The sequence below is a fragment of the Nicotiana tabacum genome, chromosome 5, assembly GCF_000715075.1.
Source record: "Nicotiana tabacum cultivar K326 chromosome 5, ASM71507v2, whole genome shotgun sequence".
Taxonomy (NCBI): domain Eukaryota; kingdom Viridiplantae; phylum Streptophyta; class Magnoliopsida; order Solanales; family Solanaceae; genus Nicotiana; species Nicotiana tabacum.
In genome coordinates, this window is record NC_134084.1 from 91881587 (window position 1) to 91908418 (window position 26832).

The 26832-nt window shown below is 34.9% G+C and overlaps 2 protein-coding genes across 2 annotated transcripts; both read right to left on the reverse strand.

The window, feature by feature from the left end:
- Window positions 1-11274: 11274 nt before the first annotated feature.
- On the reverse strand, window positions 11275-12779 carry LOC107828068 (transcription factor ORG3-like). Its single transcript, XM_016655316.2, has 3 exons — window positions 12372-12779; window positions 11852-12214; window positions 11275-11593 (listed from the first exon to the last, which is right to left on the reverse strand). Exons 1-3 carry the CDS (start codon window positions 12660-12662, stop codon window positions 11513-11515), a joined length of 735 nt encoding a protein of 244 aa, XP_016510802.1. The 5' UTR covers window positions 12663-12779; the 3' UTR covers window positions 11275-11512.
- Window positions 12780-21437: 8658 nt separating this feature from the next.
- On the reverse strand, window positions 21438-23328 carry LOC107828064 (uncharacterized). Its single transcript, XM_075252955.1, has 3 exons — window positions 22893-23328; window positions 22074-22564; window positions 21438-21881 (listed from the first exon to the last, which is right to left on the reverse strand). The coding sequence occupies exons 1-3, from the start codon at window positions 23326-23328 to the stop codon at window positions 21438-21440; spliced, it is 1371 nt and encodes a 456-aa protein (XP_075109056.1).
- Window positions 23329-26832: the final 3504 nt, after the last annotated feature.

Sequence of the window (26832 nt, forward strand, 5' to 3'; positions counted from 1 at the left end):
CTTGAGTTAAATCTTATTGAGCTTACGGAGATGAAGCGGCTGAATAAAGCTGGTAAAACGAATGGCCCAAATTACTGCAAATACCATCGACTTGTGAGCCACCCTCTAGAGAAGTGCTTTGTCTTCAAGGAAAAAGTTATGGACTTGGATCGTGAAAAGAAGTCGTGTTTGAAGATGAGAAAGCAAGCGCAAACCAAGTCTCTATCACCTTTGGCTCATTCAGTTCGGATGAATTATGTGGTTTTAAAGAAAGTAAAGATGAAGGATTACTGTAGAACAACAAAGTTAAAATCGATCAACCTGATGATGATGAAGGTTGGACGTTGGTGACCCGTTGTAGGCGCCATAAAAGGAGCCCACAGAAAGAATCGATAGAACAACCAACAAGGAAAATGATGGTAAAAAGACCAGTGAAATAGAATCCAGGTAGGCATTTGGGGAAAGCAAAAGTGGAGGTTCACCACCCTTAAAATCCACGACATCTAGTGACCTTGGAGGATTATTTTCCATGTTGGTTTCGCATGAAGATCTCCCGTGATGGTATTGAGGCCTCTTTTTGCAATGCTGGTAAAGGGGAAGAAAAGAGTGATGACCTACCATTGGCACCATCTTCAGAAAAGCTCATCAAGTCTATTCCTCAAGAAGTTAATGCGTGCGAGGACAAAGTTACGTTCACAAATGACGATCTTCTACTAGGTGACACTCTTCATAACCACATGTTGTACTTGATTGGCTACATGCGTGATGAAAGGGTAAATCAAATTTTGGTTGATGGAGGATCCTCAATGAACATCTTGCCAATTCGCACTGTGAAAAAAGTTGGTATTCCCATGAACGAACTCTCAAAAAGTCGTGTAATGATCCAAGGATTCAACCAAGGGGGGAAAAGAGCCATAGGCACGATCAGGCTGGGAATCACCATTGAAGATATGCAATCAAGTGCATGGCTGCATGTGATTGATGCAAAGACTTCATACAACGTTTTGCTTGGAAGGCCTTGGATACATGAGAATAAAGTAGTTCCATCTACCTACCATCAATGTTTAAAATACTATGAGGGTGAAGTTGGGAAGAAGATAGTTGCTGATGATGAACCATTTACCGAAGGTGAGTCACACTTCGCCGATGCAAAGTTCTACTTGAAGAACCGCATTGTGAAGGAGCTAAAAGCTGATGATGGCATGAAAAGCAAAAATAATGAGCCCACAGCTAAAAGAGTTGAGGTGAATACTGGTGAAGCAAAAACTGTTACTGAGGAGGTACAACCCAACGCGAATAATTCTTATAGAGCGAATATTGCGTCTTATTGCAAGAAAGTAAGTCATGCGCTCCATTATATCCCTAAAAGGAAGAAAGATGAATGTGAATCATCTAATCTCCAAACTAACATGCTTAAGGAGTTAACTCTTCTGGTAAAATGAATTGAGGCAGTAAAGTTGTCCTCAAAGCCACTTGTAGGGTTTGTGGCCCAAAATCATTTGCAGAATATGGCACTCCCTACAAAGCGAATAGATGAAGGTTTTGATCTTAACGTTTACAGGCTATTTGCAAAAGCTGGATACAATCCCAATGAGCCATCAAAGTTAGGGAATAACCCATCAAAAGCTGCGACGAGGCAACCATGGGAAGGTTTAGGATACAAACAACCGTCACCAGTGCGTATCTCCATAATAAGGGCAAGCAACAATTATATCACTGTAGAAGACGAATCTGCCGCTTCTAACAGGCCTTCTATCTTTGATCGACTTGGAAAATCAACTGCGAGAACTTCCATATTTTAGAGATTGGGTCCATTAAAGAAGGGGAATAAGTTCCAGAGAAATTATCGAAATACAAGAACACCCACTTCGCCCAAAATCCAGAAGATCTCTAAGGATTTCCAAAGTTTGGTTCCTTTTAGAATGAAGCAACACACAAAAGCCATGGTTTCATGTGATAAGGTACTGAAGGTGAAGCCATACACTGTGGTCTACACTAAAGAACATGATGAAGATGAAGAAAGTGTGGGTTCTTCGTATCATGTTACTGCACACGGCGAGCACGGTGTTTTATCTCTAATAGAGGATGATGAGAAATTGGACGATGTTCCACTGTGTTATCACATATTCTTCAACGATGTAGACCCTCCCCAAGATAAAGATGCAAAAGATGCTCCACCTGAACTTGAAGAAGAGGTAAAAACGACAGTGGACGCTTTGAAAGAAGTAAACCTTGGCACTGATGAAGAATTAAGGCCCACTTATCTGAGTGCTTTACTAGCAGCCGATGAAGAAAGTACTTATATGGAGTTACTCAAGGAGTTTAAAGATGTATTTTCTTGGAGTTATAAAGAGATGCCTGGCTTGGACCCAAAAGTAGCAGTATATCACCTTGTAGTCAAGAATGCGCTCGTCCTGTTAAGCACGCTCAAAGGTTCTTTAGGTCGGACTTGTTACCTTAATTGAAAGTGAAGTTAACAAAATCATCAAAGCTGGTTTTATTCGTGAAGTTAAATACCCAACATGGGTTTCGAGTATTGTCCCTGTAAGGAAGAAAAATTGTCAGATTCGAGTGTGCGTTGACTCTAGAGATCTCAACAATGCGTGTCCGAAAGATGAATTCCCACTTTCTATTCCAGAGCTAATGATAGTTATGAGGAAATGTCTTTCATGGACGGTTCGGCGGGCTATAACCAAATTTGCATGGAACCAAAAGATGAAGAGCTCACTGCATTCTGTACCCCAAAGGGTATTTATTGCTATAAGGTAATTCCTTTTGGCTTGAAGAATGCTGGTGCTACTTACCAAAGAGCTCTGCAGAATATCTTTGATGACCTTCTCCACAAGAATATCGAATGCTATGTTGACGAATTGGTCGTAAAATCAAGAAAGAAGAGCGACCACTTGAAGGACTTGAGAATGGTGTTTGAGTTGCTCCGGAGGTACCAACTTAGGATGAATCCATTGAAATGTGCCTTTGGAGTTACTTCTGAATAGTTCCTTGGTTTCATTGTCCGGCATCGAGGGATCAAAATTGATCAAGCCAAAGTAGATGCAATTTTGAAAATTCATGAGCCTCGGAGGCGCCAGCCATTCAGTCGCCTTATGTAGAAGGGTGTTCCTTTCAAGCGGGACCAAGCTTATAACAGTGCCTTTGAAAGTATCAAAACTTACTTGATGAAGCCTCCAGTTTTGGCAGCCCCTATACTTGGAAAGCCGCTGATACTATACATTTCAGCACAAGAAAGGTCTGTTGGTCTGTTGGCCCAAGAAAATAGTGAAAAGAAAACTCCCTTTACTACTTGAGCAGGATGATGACACTAAATGAGCTGAATTATTCACCAATCGAAAAGTTATGTTTGGTGCTAGTCTTCTCAATCCAAAATTTGAAGCACTATTTTCAAGCTCATGTCTTTCATTTGGTTTCTAGAGCAAATCCAGTCAAGTTCGTTATGTCAAAACCTGTCCTTAATGATCGACTAGCAAGGTGGTACCTCTAATTTCAACAATCTGAAATTGTGTACATCCCTCATAAGGCTATAAAAAGACAAGTGTTAGCGGACTTCTTGGCAGATCACCCCATACCTGAAGATTGGGAGCTAACTAATGAACTACCTGATGAGGACACAATGGTCATTAAAGTTCAACCTCCATGGAAGATGTACTTTGCTAGTGTTGCACATCGCGGAGGAGCTGGTGCTAGTGTAGTATTTGTCACTTCTCAAGGTGAAGTTTTGCCCTACTCTTTTATGTTGACGCAATTCTGTTCCAACAATGTTGTTGAGTATAGAGCATTAGTACTTGGTCTTGAAATAGCTGTCGATATGAAGCAGTTGCAATTGCAAGTTTTTGGTGACTCCCAGTTAGTGTTCAATCAGCTTTAGGCAGTTACGAGGTCAAAAAATCTGAATTACGCCCTTATCATAATTATGCTAAGAAATTAATAGGATGGGTCGGCGACGTGACTATTCAACATGTGCCAAGGAAAGAAAATAAGAAGGCGGATGTTTTAGCTGCCCTAGCTTCATCGTTAACCCTGCCTGATCAAGCGCAAGTTAATGTCTGTCAAAAATGGTAGTACTGCTACCAAATGAGGTTGAAGGTGAAGAAAATGAACTCAAGCATCTTGTCGCTATTTCTGAAGCTGAGAAAGAAGAATGGCGACAACCCATTATCGACTATTTAAGCTATGGGATACTGCAAGATAATCTGAGGAGAAGGACTGAAATCCGTCGACGTGCACCTCGCTTCCTTTACTACAAAGATACTCTATACAGAAGGTCATTCGAGGGAGTACTCTTGCGATGCTTGGGGAAAGAAGAAACACTCCAAGATTTGCAAGAGGCATATTCTAGGGTGTGTGGATCACACCAGTCTAGAGCAAAGATTCACTTCCATATAAAAATGATGGGATATTATTGGCCAACGATGGTAAAGGATTGCTTGGACTACGTTCGAAAATGCAAGACTTGCCAATTCCATGCGAATTTTATTCATCAACCTTCTGAAGTGTTGCACCCAACTGTTGCATCCTGCCCTTTTGACGCTTGGGGATTGGATGTTGTTGGACCACTACCAAAGTTCTCTGGTGGGCACCTATACATCTTCGCTGCAACTGACTACTTCTCAAAATGGGCTGAAGTTGTTGCTCTTAAGGAAGTAAAAAAGGAAAATGTTGCAAGTTTCATCCGAATAAACATTACCTATAGCTTTGGCATTCCTCATTACATAATAAAGGATAATGACAAGCCGTTCGACAATAGGTTGATGAACAAGATTTGTGAACTCTTTGGCTTCAAGCAACATAACTCTTCTATGCACAATGCTTCCGCCAATGGTCTAGCCGAGGCATTCAACAAAACTCTATGCAACCTGTTAAAGAAAGTCGTCTCCAAATCCAAAAGGGATTGGCATGACTGTATGGAAGAATCTCTATGGGAATATAGGACAACTCACCGCACGCCAACACAAATGACCCATTATGCACTCATTTATGGAGTCGAAGTCGTCTTGCCACTCGAGCATCAAATACTTTCATTACGATTAGCTATTCAAGAAGGGATCACTGATGAAGAAAATGCTCGACTTCGATTAGTAGAGTTGGAGGCTCTTGATGAGAAGAGGTTGCAAGCTCAACAGAGTCTTGAATGTTATCAAGCTCGATTGTCTCGCGCCTTCAATAAAAGAGTTCGCCCAAGATCCTTTCAAGTAGGAGATCAAGTCCTTTCCGTACGAAGACCCATAATTACTTCCTATAAACTTATAAGGAAGTTCACTTCAAAATGGGATGGGCCATATGTCGTACAAGAAGCTTACTCAAGTGGGGCTTACAAGCTAGCAAATGCAGATGGCATGAGAATCGGCCCTATCAATGGCAAGTTTTTGAATAATTATTATCCTTGAAGTTGTAACACTCCTTGATACACAAGCCTAAACTGGATGTTCCTACACTGCTGGCCCGCATGAGTCTAAACTGTGTACGGCCCACCAAAAAAAATGTCCGCTAGGTTGAAAACCTCGAAAGAGGCAGCCTAGGCAAAAGTTAGAACATGTAAAAAAAGAAAAAGAAAATCACCCATTCTGAACTATGGTATGACTTGATCCTCTTCACCGAGGTAAGTAGGAAACTTAGAGTTTCATTCTATGTTCAGTCGCATAAGTTCAACACATACATAATCCCAATCGTTGTCCGAATGAAGTACGATGGAAAGTAATCCATTCAATCGGCACTTGAAAATCGAGCTGAGATACCATTCTTCTGTTAAACTTTGGATCCCATTTGATTTAAAGGGGGCAAGCCGCTATGGTAAATTGGTGTCTTCAATAAAATAATTAATCTCTTTTAGGAGGCTGCCAAGCATTTGCATTGAAGTCTGGTAAAGTGAGAATGAAGCTCTTTAATTTCAATTTCAATCAGTTAAAGGGGTCTTACAATCTCAAGGCTTCCACACCAAGAAATAAAAATTTTGCTGAAGTCGCGCTAATTTGGAACTGTCAGCATATCAGAAACCCAAGTCGGCTTCAAACTATCATCTGAAACTCTCCTTAAGGAATTAAATTTTAAATTTTTGATATGTTTTAGATTTTGAAGTTTAGTTTCCAAGAAATCGAGTAGGTCGTGATTTTGACGCCCCTACTTCAAGATACAAAACTTTTACTGAAGTCGCGCAAATCTGAAGTCGTCAGTGTGTCAGAATTTAGTATTGACTTCAAAATATTATCTGAAACTATCCTTAAGGAATTAAATTTTAAATTTTGGATATATTATAAATTTTGAAGTTTAGTTTCTAATAGATCAAACGGTTCATGATTTTGACGTCCCTATTTCAATATACAAAACTTTTGGCGAAGTCGCGCAAATCTAAAATCCTCGGTGTGTCAGAATTTAGTATTGAATACAAAATATTATCTGAAACTATCCTTCAGGCATTAAATTTTGTATTTTGGGTATGTTATAGATTTGGAAGTTAGTTTCCAATAGATCAAACAGTTCGTGATTTTGACTTTTCTACACCAAGATATAATATTTTTGGTGACACTATGCAAATCTAAAAATTTTAATGTTGTGGAATCTAAAGTTGGTGTTAAAAAATATTATCTGGGGCGATTCTGAAGGTGTTTGATTCTAAGTTTTGGATATACTTTAGATATTAAGTCTAATTTTCGAGAAATGAAACGGTTCATTATTTGGTCTCTCCCTCGACAAGATATGAATCTTTTGTTACAAGCGCGTAAAGCTGAAAATTATACGACTAAGATAAAAGTCGAACAATATAAAGCAAAAGAGAAGCTAAAATATTTAAGCCCTCGAAGTCACCAAGTTGAAGTCTTCAAGTCCGTCGATCTTCAAGTTGATGTCTCCAGGTTGAAATCTTCAAGTCCGTCGGTCTTCAAGTTAAAGTCTTCACGTTCGCCACTCTTCAAGTTGAAATATTTAAGCCCTCCAAGTCTCCAAGTTGAAGTCTTCACGTCCGTCCGTCTTCATGTTTCAGTCTTGAAATTCGCCGGTTTTAAAGTTGAATTGTTTAAGCCCTCCAAATCTTCAAGTTGAAGTCTTCAAGTTTGCTAATTTTTCAAATTGAATTTTAAAAGTCAACCGCTCTTCGAGTTGAAGTCTGCAATGTCTACCAAATCTTCAAAGTTTTCCAAGTGTTCAAGTCGATGTCGTCGAGTCGATGTCATCTTCGAGTTGAAGCTTTATAACTTTCCAATCTTAAGGTGGACATATAAGTCCCTTTGTACCTTAAGTTGGCCTCTTCGTGGGTTTGTCCTTAAAAGGAACTATAATTTTTATTGAGAGTAATCTCTCCGATAATCAAGCCACATTGAGAGTAATCTCTCCGATAGTCGGGCCACCTTGAGAGTAATCTCTCCGATAGTCGGGCCACCTTGAGAGTAATATCTTCGATAATCGGGCCACCTTGAGAGTAATCTCTCCGATAGTCGGGTCATTTTGAGAGTAACCTCTCCAATAGTCGGGTCATTTTGAGAGTAATCTCTCCGATAGTTGGGTCATTTTGAGAATAATCTCTCCGATAGTCGAGCAACATTGAGAGTAACCTCTCCGATAATCGGGGTACATTGAGAATAATCTCTCCAATAGTCGTTCCACATTGAGAGTAATCTCTCCGATAGTTGGGTCATCTTGAGAGTAATCTCTCTAATAATTGGACCATGAGAGTAATCTCTCCGATATTCGGGCGAGGATGAGTCCCCATCCCCACACCCCAAGATCGTCTTCTTCACGCATGGATCATCTCGTTAAACAAGAATACATCCTTATTGTTTGACCTAAAAAAATCCAAAAAGCATAACAAAGGAAGAAAATCAAAATAAAAAAAATTACTTTCGCGTCAATGCTTCCGAGTCTACGAAATTAGACTAGAATGGCTTGCAAAATACTGCGAATTGATATTCCACAAATACGAGCAAGCGGGTTTATATAGATGGCAGAAGAGAAAATTGAGAAGCCTGTTTCTCGATGTGGGAACCAGTACCAGGCGGCAGCAACAATTTGACTCCGACATGGACTTGGTTGTGGACTGTTCCGTATCAAAATAGAAGTAAACCAAAGTTATTTGGCTTAGAGACGGATTTGAAAATATTCGGCATCCAATTCTGTGGTAAAATAGTAGGCATACATATTCATTATGAAGTAGTGCTTGCTTGTATGACTTTTCAATAGAATTCCAAATGCAAAAAAGTGGTCACGTGCTTTCATTCTTTCGGTAACCAAAAGTGAAAGTCATTGGCAAAATGCCAAAGTTTCAAGCTTACGTGGTCTATCATTTGTCTTCACGGGAAGATGAATTTCTATTTTAAGCAAATTGCAAGCAAATGACAAGTTTTTCCATTACAAATAAATCGCCTAAGTTAATAAATTGGGGGTTCAAAATTATTCCATTTGATGTCTTCATAATACTTCAATCCTTGTCTTATTGTTTGTGACAGTCAAGTCTCGAAGCAGGGGTATTTGTAAGCATATGAAATTTGTACCAATTAAATTCATAAATTAATTTGAACTTATTTTAAATTCAAGATATATTGGTCCGAATAAATATTATGGGCTAATATAATTGGATTAATCCAATATATATGGATTAAATAAATAAGTCTTAATTTATTGGGCTAGCCTATTTAGCTAGGCTAAAGTGATGAGCCCACTTCATTAAGCCCCAAGATGTCATCTTCCTATAGACCCAGTTTGGTGTCATGTGTCATATGACGTGGCACGCAAGTCAAGTGGAAGAGCCAACATGATCATGCCACGTGTCAAAATGACAAGGCATGCCAAGTCACATTAAAAGACTAATGAAATCCGCCATGTGTGCAAGTGGCATGTTCTGGCAAATCAAATGTGGTCTTGTCACACTTCAATTTGATTGGTCGGAAAGAGTTTGTTCTTATCATAACTCTTCCTTTCCACAATTATAAATATGGGTCTTCATAACCAGAAAAGACATCAGAAGTTATAACAAGAAGCAAGAAAGAGCTCCTGGATCAAACACTGCGAATTCCTCCACAAATTTCAAGCTTCAAGCAATCAAGTTCATGCTCAAGAATGAAGAACAAATCAAGGTCAAGTTCGAGCAATCAAGCTAAAGCTTAAGAACAAAATCATCGTTCGTGGCGATAACTACATATTCAAGATCAAGCTCAAAGGCCTTTGAATTTATTTACTATTGAAAAGAAGAATCAGAGGATTCATAGAGATTGTACACTCATATTATTTGAAATCAAATACTACGATTGTTGCAATATTTTTCGGTCTTAATTTTATTTCTCGACGCAAATTTTATTGTCTACACCTACTATTGCTGAAATAGTAAATGCGAAAAGTAAAGAACACAAGTATTTTATGTGAAAAATACCTAGCTCAAAAGGTGGAAAAACTACGACCAACTTCTCAGTAGGATTTTTCCAAACTCTCCACTAAATCACTGAGCCAAAACTTCATTTACAAAACACTTTTGTAAACCTAGAATTAACTCTAATCCTGTTATAGTAAATAACCTCTAGCTGTTGCGACAACTTCAAGTTAACTCCAACTTGAATACTCTGAGTACCTATTACAATTGCCTCTAGATAAAGCTGAAAGGTACAATATGAAAATACCTACTACAATTGAATTAGAATAAAATACAGACACATGGAACTGGTTCTTCAATCTGGTTCATGTAGCTTCAGGTTTGCATACTTGAATCACACACGAACTGCTTGCAAAATGCCTTGCTATTTGCTCTCAATTCACATTTTACTTCTACTTTTGTGCATCACATGTAAAGTGAGAACATCCTGCGATTTATAGAGTTAGTAGAGTAGAAAATAACTAGAGTTGTAATGCTACTCTTCTTTGGTGGAAGAGTTATAGTTAATTTCAACCTCTAATTCCTTCCCTATCTTGGATAGTGTGCTCTTTGAGTAAGGAGTTCTTCTCCTTGTCAATTATGCAACCTTTTCGATCAGGAGATATCAATTATACCAAGTTAAGCTCATCTCTTTCACGTGCATCTCACATGCTCGTATCTGCCCGTGTCTATACACACAAGGGATGGACCTGGTTCATGCATGAGTTTCCTTTGTCAATCTTCAAAACAAACCTTCACTTGGGCAAACATCATACAACATTGTCGGTCTGACCACCACTCTATAGAACTTACTTTTATGTTTTGGTGGCACCTTCTTGTCACACAAAATAACAGAATTGAGTCTGCATTTCATCCATCCTGCCCAAATACGACGTGTGACATCTTCATCAATCTCCCATCCTCCTGAATAATAGACCCAAGGTACTTAAAACTTCCTCTCCTAGGGATGACTTGTGAATCCAGCCTCACCTCCCCTTCATCTCCCTGAATCTCACCACTGAACTTACACTCCAAGTATTCTGTCATGGTCATGCTCAACTTGAAATCTTTAGACTCCAGGGTGTTCCTCCAACCCTTAATCTCGCGTTAATACTACCTCGTGTCTCGTCATTCAATACAATATCATCTGCAATTAACATGCACCACGACACCTCCCCTTGTATGTGGCACGTCAGCACATCCATCGTCAGGGCAAAAACAATAAAGGGCTGAGTGCCGACCCCTGGTGCAACCCCATCATTACTGGAAAGTAGTTCGAGTCCCTTCCCACTGTTCCTACTTGGGTCTTCGCTCCATCATAGTCCTTAATTGCCCTAAAGTAGGCAACATGTACACCTTTAGCCTCCAAACATTTTTATAAAACCTCCATCAAAATTTATTGTAGGCCTTTTCTAAGTCGATGAACACACTTAAATTAAGTCATGAATCCGTCTTTAAATTTCGACTGAAGTACTTTTCTCAACTTGATTACAACTATTGTTTAGTTCTTTTTTTTCTGCAAAATATAGAGTTGTGACAATCATTAACTGCCATTATATTTCATTTCTAGTCCCTAAAGAGACAAAATATTTGAACTACAGTCACAGACCAGTATCAAGTTATGCGTCAAAGGGTCTTCCCAAATTCCACTAAAGATAAGGAATCCAAATATCACAAAAGTAAAGTCCATGGTCTTAAAACTTTTTTCATGAGTGACAACCTTCTTTGTATAATCAAATTTAAGATCCATCTCTTCGTCTGAGTTACTTGATAGAGCTGAATATGATACAGTGAAAAGAAACATGATATACCCTATCAAAAAAGACTTTATACTTAAGGTTCGGATCCTAGACCTATGGTCAAGAGTTCATGATAGAGAAAGTAAAAGCCAAAGCAAAAGAAATCTACAACATGGCAAATAAAAACAACGGAAAGAAAATAAAAAGAACTAAAGTCCAAAGCGTTTGGTCTTGTTAATTAATATTAATAGTCACCATGTCAATGATTACAAGATATTGCCTCTCTTGAAAATGAAGGCGTTCACAATTACAAGGGAAAATGAAAAGACATTTACATTTTTTGCTGATTCTATCCTATGGTAAAACAACAAAAAGGAAAACTACGAATACAGTATTTCTATGTAAGCTAAATCCGGCTAATAATTAAACTAGAAACTCATTGTGGTAATTATAATTTGTCTTCCTTCTGAAAATACGATGATAGCTTGTCTCGTAACGTATCAAGCTCAACTACCATTGTTCCTTGAACCTGGTTAACAATACACAAAAGGGAAAAAAACAGTAATTAGGAATTAGGATAATAGAAAGAAAAAAATCTCTATACGAAAAGATACCATTCCATCCGTTGTAGTCTGTTCATCACTATATGTTTCTTATTTAAAAAGAACATTATCTCACTTTATCCCTCTGTTCATTTTTTTTCCTTCTATGATGTCAATAAAACATGCCCTTTTGCCATCAAAAGACCAGGTGGCAATAAGAAAACAAAAGGCTATTTTAGTAATACCTGAAAATGCAAGGTATGGAAGACTCTATCTTCAAAAGTTTCAAAAGAAGATGAATTTAGTAGAAGAAGTCCTTCATCCTCTAAGTCTGATACAGCCTCAGCAAATGAACCTTTATTGATCTTCAAAGTAGATATCTGAATAACTACCTCTTTATCACCAACTTCACTTGCTGAAATAACTAATGAAGAGCTGTCATTTCCTCCTCTTCTTTTTTGCTTGTTAAAATCAGCTGAATTTTCTTTATTAGAGATGGTTCTCGATGTAAGATCTTCTTTCTTCTCAATTAGTTTTTCCACTTCATTTTGTAACTCTGGTATGTATTTTAGCACTCTTGATATTGTCGATGGAATGCTTAGTTTTTTCTGTGAACATAAAAATTGATCAAGTCTCGTTAGCATAATATGAATATAAACTATTTACAATTGATTATAAATGGTGTGCATCGGTTTAATCAAGGACTATCTTAAAAAGAAAAAAAGGAACAAAGCAATAGGATTAATTGCAAAAAAGAAATCACACCGCATGATCAGAAGCTGGAAGCAAAGAACGAAGAGAGGAATATAAGCTATTGATTTTTTTTCTGCGATCGCGCTCACTAGCATTGTGATTGAGCTTCTTCACCATCTGATCAGGTTGATCATCATTATTAATCTGATCAAATTTCTTGGAATCACAGTGTTCAAGAAGTCTTGTTTGAGATGATGGATGAAGGGCAGCAACTGAATCTGATGAAGTAGTCATGTTTAGTTCATAGCTTATGGGATCCTCCAAAAGCCAGCCAAAGTTATTTGAAGAAGAAACAGCTAGCATTTTGATAATACTCTCAAGACTCGATCAATTTCTGCTTTGCTAATTTGTAGTTAAGACAATGTTGTCAACACTTTTTTAGTATATATATACACTAATGACTTTCGTTTAGATCATACCTGATCAGCATATATAATACTCAAATAAATGAATGTTTAATCACTTTAATTATATGAGATTATTTAAAAAAAAAGCATAATACTCAAATAAATAAATGTTTAATCACTTAAATTATATGAGATTATTAAAAAAAGTTCCGAATTAAAGTAATCTTGCGTGTGGGGATCCATGCCATGCTCGAGCCTTGGGTAGATATCACTTATAAGCTCGAGTAATTAGGAGCTGTGTCACGGGTAAACACGTTTAATTAATTAAATATGCCACCTCAGCTTTTTAATGTTATAAGATTATGCGAGGTTCATTAATATAATTGAAGAACTAATAAAATCAAGAATATGCTACAAGCTCTTTTCTCTTTCCTACATATATAGAAAGGAGAATGTGAAGTTGCTTATAATGGAGATGCTTTGGAGTTCGTATTTACACTTTACATATCTTTAGAAAACTATTTGGAACGGTTTTCGCCTAAGCTATTTCCAATTTACGCCTAAGCTATTTACAATTTAGGATCTTTTAAAATGCATACATATCTTTGTTTGAATCTCTACTCAAAACTCATTGTCACAAAAAAAAAAAAAAAAAAAAAAAAAAAACTTATAGTGATACTCTATAGTTACTATTTTATTTATTTTTTATTCTACCAAAAGATTCCACGACACCAACTTGTCTATATCTAAAATAACAATAACACATAAGAAGACACAAATCTTAATTCTTAGCCTCCATTACATGGTATCGTTGGTTTTGGGGTCGTGACAGAGTCGATCTTCAATCCATTAAGTTTCAATCCCGTTCTGTCACGCAGTAGATGAACCCGATTTCGACCATATACAGTATCAAATAACCACTATTATCGTTAGTCCCACGGTGGGTGCCAAACTATTTACCCTCAAAATCGGATAACAATTGAATTTGTAAGTGGTTTTAAAGATATGTGAATTAAATTGATACAAAGCGATAAATTAAATTGCAATTGAAGTGAAATATGATAAAGTATATTCAAGCCACACGAATTGAACAGTAACATCCCTGAGGATGTGAACCACCCTTGAACAGAATACACTTTGATCAGTATTAAAACACAGTTGAATAAGAACTTTAAAGAGAAAATAACAGTATATTGCTTTGGGATGTGTGTTACAATGTGTTTTTACAAGTAATCGGACCCCATTTATATAGTAGGGGAGTCCTACTTTAGATGCAATTCTATAAAAGGTAAAAATCTCCTGATTTGCTGATTTGCCAGTTCCCTATTGATACATGCCGAGATTTCCGCCGTGATACCCGATCGGTTATGAATATTTCAACCTTCCGTTATTCGGTCTGGTACTGTTTTCTCGAACTCATTTGGGGTCAGGGTCAATTTCGGGGTCGTGAACTCAATGTTCTCGAGGACGAACATTCTAACCTCGTATCCTGGCTCGATGGAACCAGAGATCGATCTTCAATCCATTGAATCCTAATTTTACAATCATATTTTTCCTGAAAAAAATGCTCTACATCCCTAAAATGTAGTATAGCCAAATCGCCACAATTCAAATGTAATGAATCATTTTCTGAAAATTCTCCTTCGGCTACAATTAAAGAATAGGTGAGACGTGTAATCTATATAATATAGGAGTCCTATATAATATATGTATGAAATCTGTTACATCATATTCATCATATATAAAATATTATATTTAAATAATTAATATAATATACTATATAATGTATATGAGAAATATGTTTTAGCATATCCACCATATACTAATATATGGGTATTAAGTATATTAATATAATATATTATTCGAAGTATATTTATTTTTTGTATAGATTAGTTTAATGTATAGAAGAAATACAACAAAAATAAAAAGAAGTCAAATATTGATATACTGTAATAAAAAATGGAATAATATAATATAAAATATATGTAATCATTCTCATTCTATTTATATTATACCATTATATGAATATGAGAAAAAAAATCTTTTCTTCTTTTCCTAAAGGTATACAAAATATGTAATAACTAATACGGAAAATGGCCAAATATATCCCTGTACTATAAGAAATTGTTTAAATATACCATTCGTTATAGTTTGGTCCAAATATACCGCTGCCGTAATACTATTGATTCAAATATACTCCTTTTTTGTTAAATTTGTATAAGGTGGACATCCAATCCTACGTGGCACTGATATTTGATGAGGTGGATGCCACATGACATGCCGCCTCAGCGCCTAATTCATTTATAAAAGACTAAAATTTGAAATACAATATTTTATTTTTCATGATAGCGGTAATGGTGGCAATAATGGTGGGAGAGAAGGAAATTTTAGTAGTGAAAAAATATAGAAGGGAGCAGTAAAATGGGTTAGGGGCACTGAGGTGGCAAGCCATGTGGCATCCACCTCATCAAATGTTAGTGTCATGTAGGATTGGATGTCCACTTTGGACAAACTTAATGAAAAAGAGGTATATTTGAACTAATAGTATAACGACAGGGGGTATATTTGAACTCAAAGTATAACGAGGGGTACATTTAAACCTTTTCTAATAGTACAAAGGTATATTTGGCCATTTCCGTAACACCAATATCCCGTTGATTAATGGAATATCAACATACTAGTATAATATATGGGTATTTGAGTATACTATTATATTGTATTTATTATATTATAGTTCTATATATATATATAAAATGGCTTGGTATCAAAAGAGGTCCTATGGAATGGAGGGAGGAGATCAACTGCGCAAGAGTATAAGTTAATAGAAGGAACTCCCTTGCAGAGATCTATAGAATGAGCTTGTCTGGTACAACATATCATGTGTGACATCCAACAGAAAAAGGCACCAGAAGAAATAGCAAGTTTGATCGCGCAAAAAGTCCATTGTCTAAAAAGTATGAAGCCAAAATTGACAAATCAACTAAAGAGCTTAAATTTCTATCCTAGCCTATAAACTGCTTTGTTAGAGAGGAACAATGGAGAATGTAATTTTTTTAAAAGTGATTGTATATAAACAACTCTTTAAATTTTATATTCCAGGTAAATCTCTCTTGATGGGTGGCATAATCCCTATTTTTGAGTTCCATAAAAAGATATTTTAAGGATATCAAAACTGTATCTGATTTAATTAAAAAGTTGTAATAAATTATATGTATTTTTTTTAAAGTGATTGTATTTCTTATAAATAACTCTTTTAATTTTGTATTCCAGGTAAATTTCTCTTGATGGGTGGCATTTCAAGTTCCATAATAAGATATTTTAGGGATATCAAAAGTTGTATATAATTTAATTAAATAATTGTAATAAGTTGTATGTTATGTTTTCTTTTAGAGTAATTTTATTTCTTATAAATAACTCTTCAAATGTTGTATTCCAGATAAATTTCTCTTGATTTTTAAGGTGGACTCAGTGGCCCAACTAGCCCAATATCTCATTTTTAAGAAGGAATTTTTACCTTCCTATGCCACATATGAAACCTTATTACCCTTAATATTTAAGGTTAAAGATAATTACAGTTAGTATACTAGTCGTTTTGTAGTTATATTGTCGTTAGCTTTTAAATTTTGAAACAGAGCTGTAGTTACTTTTTTCTTCCTACATTTTTGTAGATAATGTTTATATCTATAGATGTCTTGTAGTGTTTTGTAGTTATATGTGTGGGTAGGCTGTATTTTTTTGAAGCAGATTTGTATGTATTTTTTCTTCCTGATTTGTTTTTAGCTATTTGTGTAGTGATTGTGTAGTTATATGTAGATAATATGCAGATTAATGCTTCATTTTTATGCAGTTTACTAATGTGAAATAATTTATCATTTTGTGCAGAATGGACATTATTTTGCCCCACATAATGTGGATTATGGGGTGCTTAGATTCCACACTTTGTGTGATCCTAGCATTCCTAGCCAGATAAAAGAGTTATTGTCTCCAAGTGCTTTAAAACTTTTTAAAAACACTTGTTTTGGTTACTTACTGTCTTTCCCCTCCATTTGCATGCAAAACCAAGCTATTCATCTTCTGATGAAGTATGAACTGTCTAAGTCTAATGAATCATTTTTTTCAGTCCACTTGAAGGGGGGAAATTGAATTTTTCATTGAGAGAGTTTGGTTTAATTACCGGTTTAAATTGTGTGAATCAGTTTACAGATTATGTATATACTTCTAGTTATGTTAGCAAGTTAATGAATAGCTATTTTCCTAACAAAAAAGAGAGTAGAAAAGTGGTATTTGAAAAACATAGTAACAAATAGATCTTGGGTAAACGATGAGGATGCAGTCAAGTTGTGTATTCTTTATCTTTTGGAATTTTTTGTTTGCCCTTATGACAAAGACCATGTGTCTTATATAGACCACTTTAGGTTCGATTTGGTAGAGTCTGGTCAGTTTGAGTCATACCCATGGGGTATTAAATCGTTCAATCAGGTTATGGAATCCGTTAGGCATCGTCTAAATCCTCGTGTACATTCTTATCTCATACGGGGATGCTCATTAGCCTTGCAAGTGTGGCTTTATGAGTGTTGCTCGACTATCAGCACGGAGCTTACTACGAGGTATTCTGACTCAATACCTCGCATATTAAAATGGTCAGCTACTAAGGGGCAGATTTGGTTAACTGCCTTTGAAGAGAAGATGATCAAGTCTGAGTGGATTAAGGTATTTTTTTCAGTTTTATATGTTGCTACATTTACCTTCATAATATCTATAATTAGTCTACATTTTCTGCCTTAGTGGAACTAACTGTTTTTTTCATCATTCAGTTCACAAGCATGACTGAATCTGGAGAAGAGATTGGAGTGCTTACTCTGCCAAACAAGATTGAGTATGAAGATGAACAAGGTGCACAATCATCAGAGGTTCCAAATGTTGATTCTCCAACATTGGAACCCAAACATACAGATTGTCAAGAGGACAAGGAATCTGTTGCTAAGAAGCTCAGGAAGCTAGAAAAGGGAATTGAGCAGGTAATATTATTAACTACAATATATTTACATATTTGCTACAATTTATCTATATTTCATAATAATTTATGTAGTATACATTATAGTTAAATTGTAGTATAATTCTATAGTCAGCCTTGTTGGGATTGCACACATTGTAGTTAAATTGTAGTATAATTGTAGCAATTTGTAGACAATTGTGAAAACAATACTGCCTCGTACATAATTAAACTGATTTGTAATTTATTTGAATAAAATTACCAACTAACTATATTTTTAACTTTTAGGTTGATGGAAAGTTAGAGGATTTTAGGAAGGCTGTATTTGAGGAACTCCATGACCTTCAAGTGTTTATAGATGATTCTGTGAAGAGTGTTTTGAATTTGATAAACAGGAGATATGATGTGGATGAGGCAAAGGTAAGAGTTGACATATATTTATATACCAAAAGAAATTATGACATATGAAACAATATACTCAAACTAACATAAAATCTTTAGTTTGCTGGTAGTTCAACCAAAAACAATGACCAACAACAAGGAGTGAACAACCAGCAATTTCAGTTCAATATTGGTGATCAAGTGCATGTAAGCACAAGCAACACAGGTATCTACAAAATACCTACAAATATATACACTTAGTATAAAACTTTATAGAGCATAGTTTTATTATTCACATTTTATCTACAACTTCCTACATATATCTACAACTTTCAAGGCAACATTATCTAGTATTATTTACCTTTTTTTAATTATAAATTGAAGCTGCAGTTTGTCAAGAACATGTTCCAGCACATGTTGACTTATATTCAGAATTTCAAGAAGCAGCCGAGGTAGAACAAGCAGGTATAATATCATACTGTCATTCAGAATAAATAATTATTGTTTATACAATTTTACATTCCTGTTAAGTAAGTTATGTTTTATGTAACAAATATTGAAGATATCAATGCACAGTCCCCAATTCACGGAGTGACTGTAGCAGCTCAGACAGAACAAGTCATTGAGAAACAGCTAAATGAAGGTGAAGATGCACAACATGTGGATGAAGTTATTTCTGAAGGATCAAGCATTGATAATAAGGGTGTGATATTGGATGACTTTGAGTTGCCAGACAACTTAACACAATTGGTTAAATATGGCGAGCCCATACCAAATGAAGCAACCCCTATTCATCCGGGGAGAACCAGGCAACCGGGGAAACATGCACGATCACCTTTCATACCTCTATATAGTTCTGGAGGCAGCAGCTCTATTGGACCTAAATGTTTCTACCTCAAGCACCCCTTCACAACTCTTATAGGTAAAAATGTAGATTCTGATGTGTTAGATAAGTTCAACAAATGGTTATACCACCGTAGTGACAAAGTATATAAGAGGTATGAATGCTTAATTTGACACTTTCATTTCAGCATTTTAAAGTTTAAATATGTAATTCATTCTGTGATTTTTTTTTATTGGACATTTATTTGTTGTTACAAGAGGAAGGCTCCCTTTCCCATAAAGGATAACCAAATCAAGCCTTGGTTAGACCTTGGAGTTGAAAATGTGGATAAGAAGCACTGATTTTATTCCCTTGCTCACCCCGGATAAATCCTCAATGACTCGGTAAGTATCAAAGAATAAATCCACAAGATATATTTTGTCTTCTGTTTTGTAGTATAATTGTAGTTATATTGTAGATATGAAATATATGTGACCATGCCTTTTATTTTAAATTGTAGATATAATGTAGACATTTCTTATAAATGTTGCTCTTATTATTTATAGTGTGATTGTATTTAGGTTGGACCTTATGTATCATATTTGATGATGAATTGTATGTAAAAATTGTATATTTGGTAATTTGGACAGAATTGGTATATCTGTATTTCATGATTGTAGTTAATTTGTAGTTAAATTGTAGAGCAAATTGAAGACTTATAATATTAACTGTAGTTTGAATGTAGATATTATTGAGACCTTATGGTAGTTGTTGTGTTCTATTTGTTGTTGTGTATAGCAGCTAAAGTGTAGCTATTTGTTAGATTATTTGAATTCTGGCTTTGTAGTTTAAAGTGTAGCTGCTTTGTTTATAATTGTAGTTACACTGTAGCTTATAGTAGATTTTATTTTATTTTGCAGCACATTGATGTTATTATGTATTACCTGAGAAAAAGAGGCAAATATGGCCCCAACAACAATAATACTAGGTTTACAACAACCGATTGCTTGTTCAAGTCAAAGATTGAACAAATCTATGAGAAGTTCATAAGTTCTCCGCCAGAAAAAAGTATTCGGTTGTTAAACCCGATGATGATGTTGCAGAATATATTCTTGGGTATAGACTTCTTGCTAATGTTGCCTGGGATGAAGTTGACTATGTCATCATGCCCGTGAACATTGTAGAGAATTTCCATTGGTTGTTGGTCGTTTTTGACATAGCGGACAGACAACTTTATGTGTATGATTCCATGGTGTCTTCACACCATCATAATGTTGTTGAATCATGTGTTGATAAGCTTTCAATCATTATCCCTCTGTATTTGTCTTGCACTGGTTTCTACGGGAAGCGTAAAGACATTGACTTCAAGACCACAAAGGCATACATTGAGAAACCAGTTATAGAGCCTCTCAACATACTGTGGATGGTTGCGGAGATTCCACAGCAAAAGGAAGGATCACTGTAAAAAAACTATTCTCTCTTTTTAGATGTTTAATTATTATTTTTTTATAATCATTTGTTAAATAATTAATTTTTTTTGTCTTATGCAGCGATTGTGGTGTATTTGTGGCTGCTTTTGCGGAGTATGTTAGCCTTGGAGATTTGTCAATCCCTTCAGAAGACCTTTCGAATATCGACCAACACCGTAGACGCTATGGAGCTCTCCTATGGGACTATGCTACAAAGAAGCAAGAAGATGGGTCAATCAGTGAAAGTGAGGTTACAGGCAGGCTAGCAAGGAGGAAGGGTGTTGCTGCTTTGAATGAGAAGACTAAAGTCGAGAGAAAGAAGAAATAGTATCTTGTTTTCCTAGTTTAGTTGATGCCAATTTGTAGTTGAAGGAGAATACACTACTTTATGAACAAAATTTTATTTTTTTATTGCAGTATACCTTTTTGTTTTGTTATTTTATCTTTCATTATTAGTTGTTCACTTGAATATAAATTGGTTGTTTACATCACTGTATCTTCATTATATTAAACATGAGTATTTTGATGTTAGAATACAATTTGCCTACAAATAATCTTCACAATATCTACATTTTGGAAACACTCAATGTAGTTATTGTATATAATTTTGTAGTTGTATATGTTCATAATTTTTACGAAATACCTTTAAGTTCTAGGTAATATCTGTATATAACTGTCAGTTGAAGTTAAATTACGCAATAAACAGAAGAAATAAATACTCCAATCCTAGAAATATATTATCCATAATTTATCTACAAATTATTACAAAGACTACAATTTAACTACATTTAATCTATATTTTACCTACAATCTGGAAACACTTTACATTAAAATTACTTTTTTGATATCAGTTGTATTGTAGATAATAAATATTAAAATTTAATTACATTATATCAAAGACAAATTTAGATGCCTGACACAATACATAAAAGCATATTAAGCATACATAAACAAATTGTAGTCTACTTCATAATGATCTTTAAAAACTTAAACGATTACACAAAAAATCTGCTAACTTTAACTCACTAACAGTTAGTTTGAATAACTATTCTAACTACATGATATTCATTTCTTCTTGGGCGCATTCTTGCAAGATCTTTTGTTATGCCCTTCACCTCCACAATTTCCACATGACACCTTGTATTTCTTTGACTTTATTTCATCATATGTTTTATATCTTTCCTTTCGATGTCTCCCTGGCTGCCTTTTATCTCCCATCGGTGGATTTACTACCTCATCCAAAATATGTTGTGGCACATTCCATTTGCTTTCATCAGGAAGAGGATTTACTGGTATTTCATACGTACGCAGAAGGCTCTCCCTTGTGTAATACGGAGAGCAATAGTTTTCATATGTTTCATTCCTGTGCATTAATGCTGCCAAATCATGCGTACATGGAAGTTCTTTAAGTTGGAATTGGCCACAGCTACATTTTTTGTTTTCTAGACACACAATGTACCGCTTCACACCATCTAACACAGTATGTATATGATCTGTTGAAGCCCTCACCTACAATTGCAGAACAAACAGAAAAAATATTATCTCAATCATAAAAATAGATTATCTACAACCTATCTACAAATCATCTACAAATATTCTACACCTTATCTACAACCTACAATTATCTACAATTTATCTACAATCTGGAAACACTGCATATTAAGTAATTTATTTTTTCTGCACCAAATAAACAGATCTTACCCTAAGCTTCTGAGATAATGTTCTGTTGTTCTCTAATTCTTTGTTGAATTTGGACCCAAGAAATGTGAAAGTACCCTTCGCCTTCAATAACTTCTCGTTGGTCCAACGTTCTAGCAGTGTTCGCATATACTCTAAAAGGTCAAATATCGGCAGCTCTCTTGCATCTTTTGTTACAGCTTTCAACGACTCTGCAATATTTGATGTCATTGTCCACGTTCTATTCACTGTTGCATGTACTCTTGACCATCTATGATAGCCAATATCATATAAGTAAGATTTCACACGCGGGTCTACCTCTTCAATCTTCGACATCCTTTCATTAAATTCATCCAGAGTGTATGATCGTGCTGTAGCAAAGTACAATTCATATAATTGTAGATGACCCTTCTTGAATTTTGACCTTATATTTGTCCAAATATGCCACATGCAAGAGTAGTGTGTCATGCCCGGATAGACAATTGATGTTGCCTTCAGTATACTCTTATTCTTATCTGAAACAACACACATTAAAGGTCTTTCACCATATGCCTGCTTGAATTGCTCAAAGAACCACTTTCAAGATGCGTCGTTTTCAGAATTAACCACAGCATATGTCAAGAGCAATATTGTACCTACATTATTAATTCATAAAATATTAATTGGCAACTTTGAAAATGTATATAAAAATATAAATACATAACAACTACAATATATCTTCATAATATAGACAATGTATCTACATTTCATGTAATAGCTATAAAATAACTACAAAATTACTACAATGTATCTACATTTTATAGACTGCCTACAAAATAACTACAAAATTTTTACACTTTTTACCTGCTGCATCTATGGTGCTTGCTGTCAGCATAATCCCCCTGTAGGCTGACTTTAAGAATGTCCCATCAACCACTACTACTGGCCTACAATGTTGCCAACCACTTATTGATGTACAAATAGCAACAAATGCGTATAAGAAGTATTCATCTGTTGTCTTCTTCAATTTAACAACCGAACCATGATAAGTCTCCTCAAGAATATAAAAATATTTGGGTAATTTGCTGTAGGAGTCAGCCAGATTCCCTCTCAAAAACTGTAAAGCCTTTTCCTTTGCTCTCCATGCTTGCATGTAGCTTAGGTTCACTCCGTGTTCAGATAACATGTCAGTTTGTATGTCCTTTGGTGTGTAAACAGTCTTAGGATCATAATACTTTGGAATGGCCATACTACCAACTACAGCTGCAGTACGTTTGCGCTGTATGAATGTTTCATCCATTAAGGAGCATGTGTGTTGTCGGTTGAAACTCCTTATCTTAAACATTGCGGAATCATTAATTGACAATGCCTTGAAGTGTCATTTACAATTTTCACCAACGCATACAAGCCAGTAGCTACAAAAAAATACAACATTTAATACAGATTATAAATGTAGATGCAACAAAAGGACTGTTTTAACATAAAGTAACATAAACTACAATTTAACTACAATGTAACTACAATTTATCTACAATGTTTAAAAACACATATCTTGAGTAAAACACTGCTTTTAATGATCTTTTCTCCACAAATATCTCTATGCCTTCTATGACTAGATCTTTTAACTCTGAACTGGAACTTGTGCATCACAGAAAAGTGCTTCATTGTAGTAGCTGCAGTTTGCCTGTCCTGATACACTTGTCCTTCTTCAATAGCAGTTTGTGTAGATTCTGTTATTATTTCACTTTGATATTCCTCTATAGCTGGAGAGGATGTCATATTAAGTAACTTTAGGGATCCAGACGAACCTGCATCAAAATAAAGATAAACAGTGTCATTATAATTTTGTAAAATCTTTGTAGATAATTTGTAGATATAGTGAAAATTTTGTAGTCGTCCATTTTAGGATGTCAGGCATTGTAGTTAAATTGTACTATAACTATTGTAATTTATAGAAATTTGTGAGAACAATACTGCTTCGTACATAATAAACTGATTTGTATTTTATTTGACTAGATTTTGTTCTAAACATAGATTGTAGTTTTATTTGAAGACAACATTTTGAAATCAACAATTTCTAATCATAGATTGTAGTTTATTTTGTCGTATAAATGTAGTAACTTTGTAGATAATTTTGAAAACAACATTGCTTTATTCTTTCATTAAACTGATTTGTAGTTTAATTGTAGGTAAATATAGTAATTTTGTAGATAATACCGTAAAACCATAATTCTATGGAATTTTGAACTATACAAACCTGCACTTGTGTTATCGTTGGTGATTTCCAATTCCATATTGAAATCTCGTACACTTATACATAACGGATATGAACCTAAGTTTTTATTCTCCTTTTTGGTCTCCATATACACACGAACCCCCATATCATTCCTAATCTTTATTGGGGGACAATTGTCGTTCACCATGTATTTGATTTCTATAATTTTTTCTGAAGTATCAATCGATAGTTGTTCTGCAATTGTAGAAATCAGAATACTGTAGCTTGCATTCTCATCTAACAAAATGGCATCAACTTCAAAATTTCTAAATCTGCCATAGTTATCCCAATTCTCATTCAATTGTAGCATGATTGCGATTTTGGACATGATTGCGTGTTGTTGCTGATGTATTATTCTAATTTTTTTCGTTTTTTGGATTTCTAGATTGAGAAAAAAAAGATGAAGAACAGATATATGATCGCCAATTTGATTTCTGAAAACGACGAAGAACAGAATATAGCAATGTTGAGTTGTTGAATCTCGAAGATTTGAATTCTACAATTTGAATTCAGTTTGTTGAATCTCGAAGATATGTTCTGCAATTGTTGCGAAATCTCCTTTCCGTTTCAAAACTTGAATTTAATGCAGAATCAATCAATCCCAAGATTCGTTCCTGATTTTTCTCGCGTTATTAGGGGAAGATTCTGCCCTATTAATTCCTAATAAACGAATGGTACATAAATTGTAGGAAAAATGTGGACTAGACGGGTAATTTAGATACTATGCACATATTTGGTAATAAAATTCATATATGGTATAAGAAAGGAAAAAATCCCTTTTAAGAGCCTCCAATTAAGCCCAATATCTCATTTGTCGGAGAAGCCTCCAACTAGGCCCAATTATCCATTAGCTGACGAATTGATTTTGAAGTTCCTCAATTATAACAAAAAGTGAAAAGGTTCCTCTAGTGAAGGCTTACCCATCTTGGCCTTGGAATCCAGAAGCTATCGTATTGAATTAACGTCTCTTGGTTCATAGTATTCAGTTTTTTTCTTCAGAAAACGGTGGTATTATGGCCAACTTGCACACAAATTGACTATTCCATAAGACCACCAGCTCACGAATTGAGTAACTTTGGCCACGAAGGCGTAAGTAGAAATTACCTAACTTTTTTGTGCCTAGAATTTGAATATTGATCTCACATAATTTTTATTTAATTCATTAGTCACTAGCCGTACTCTTGGTGCATATTGAAGTTCAACTTTTAAATACTCTAGTCTCCATAATTCATCACAATTTTTCATAACCAAACATGACATCCGTTGCTTATTTCAAACTAAGCCTACGCCACGCCCATGAAAAAATCTTATTTACACTTTGTATTTATACCAAGTTAAATTATCTGTTCATGATTAAGTAATAAATTAAAGTGAAAATACACATCAAATAAATGCATATAAAACAATGTTATCATCGTTCTGCCGTCCAACACTAGATGTCAGTAATCCACTCCTCGTTTAAGTCATGTAGGGACATAATTTTCTTAAGCTTTAATGATGGTAAGCTTGATAAACACCTAGTTCAAATTGCATCACTACAATACTATTTCGTAAGCTCTAATGATGGTTAACTTAACACACACCATCTATTGCATCACTAGAAGAAATATATCATCTGCTGACTTTTAAAACTGCATTAAATGTCTTTAAAGGGCACTAATTATTCATGATTTGATTATCATTTAAATGTCTAGGGATATGGAGTGTCACATGACTTTCATTTAACCAACCGAAAAAAGGAAGAGTATCCCGTCCCGCCTCATTTACATTCCTATTATCTTATCTCCAACTTTCTTTCTCTAACTAGAGAATTGATCCGCGCTTCGCGCAATTATATTTGATATTATAATAGAATTTAAAATAATTATTTATAAAATTAATCCAAATAGTAGAGATAACTTCTTTCTACTTAAAAATGCATATAAGAAACAATTCTATGTATTTATCTAGTCACAAAATACAATATTCTTATCAGAAGTTAGAGCTTAAATGTTGCATTTTCTATCACCAGAACATTTTCATAGGGAAAAAAAAAAGTAAGGAGATTTGTATTTTTGTGTGGGGGAGAGGCATGTGCGTATGGTTTTAATACGCGATTCTTAGTTTAGTTAATATATTAGAAACATGAATGTATTATATGCATTTAATTTGTTCTTTCCACTAAAATAGTAAAAATTTAATAAAAATAAAGTGAAAAGTAAAGAAACCAAAAATAGAAAAGAAAATCTCTTTACAATCTTTTCTTTTATTGATCTTCTTTTTCCTTCCATTTTAATTGCCTAATCTTCCTAGTATTTTTTTCTTTCCTTTTTCTCTCTACTCCTATCTTACACTGCTCTATAAACTATTTTGTCTTTCTTTCCTATTTATTTCTCTTTCCTACAAATGCTCTTTCAATTTACCTCATTAAATTTAATATTTTGGCAATATACTATTCAAAAATCTTAAAGAGGGAAGAAATTTTATATTTTTACCACATTCAATTTAATACTTGGAGTTACTATATATGCAAAACCTTAAATAAAAGAA

Bases quoted from the DNA above. Each gene is read 5' to 3' on its own strand.
- LOC107828068 (XM_016655316.2), bottom strand. From the start codon at position 12,662: ATGCTAGCTGTTTCTTCTTCAAATAACTTTGGCTGGCTTTTGGAGGAT. The intron at 12,215-12,371 runs GTGTGATTTCTT...TTATGTTCACAG, and splicing joins TTCCAGCTTCTGATCATGCG to AAAAAACTAAGCATTCCATC. The intron at 11,594-11,851 runs GTATTACTAAAA...ATTGTTAACCAG, and splicing joins TCCATACCTTGCATTTTCAG to GTTCAAGGAACAATGGTAGT.
- LOC107828064 (XM_075252955.1), bottom strand. From the start codon at position 23,328: ATGGATGAAACATTCATACAGCGCAAACGTACTGCAGCTGTAGTTGGT. The intron at 22,565-22,892 runs GTAAAAAGTGTA...GTGTTGTTTCAG, and splicing joins AAGCACCATAGATGCAGCAG to ATAAGAATAAGAGTATACTG. The intron at 21,882-22,073 runs GTAAGATCTGTT...CTGCAATTGTAG, and splicing joins CATTATCTCAGAAGCTTAGG to GTGAGGGCTTCAACAGATCA.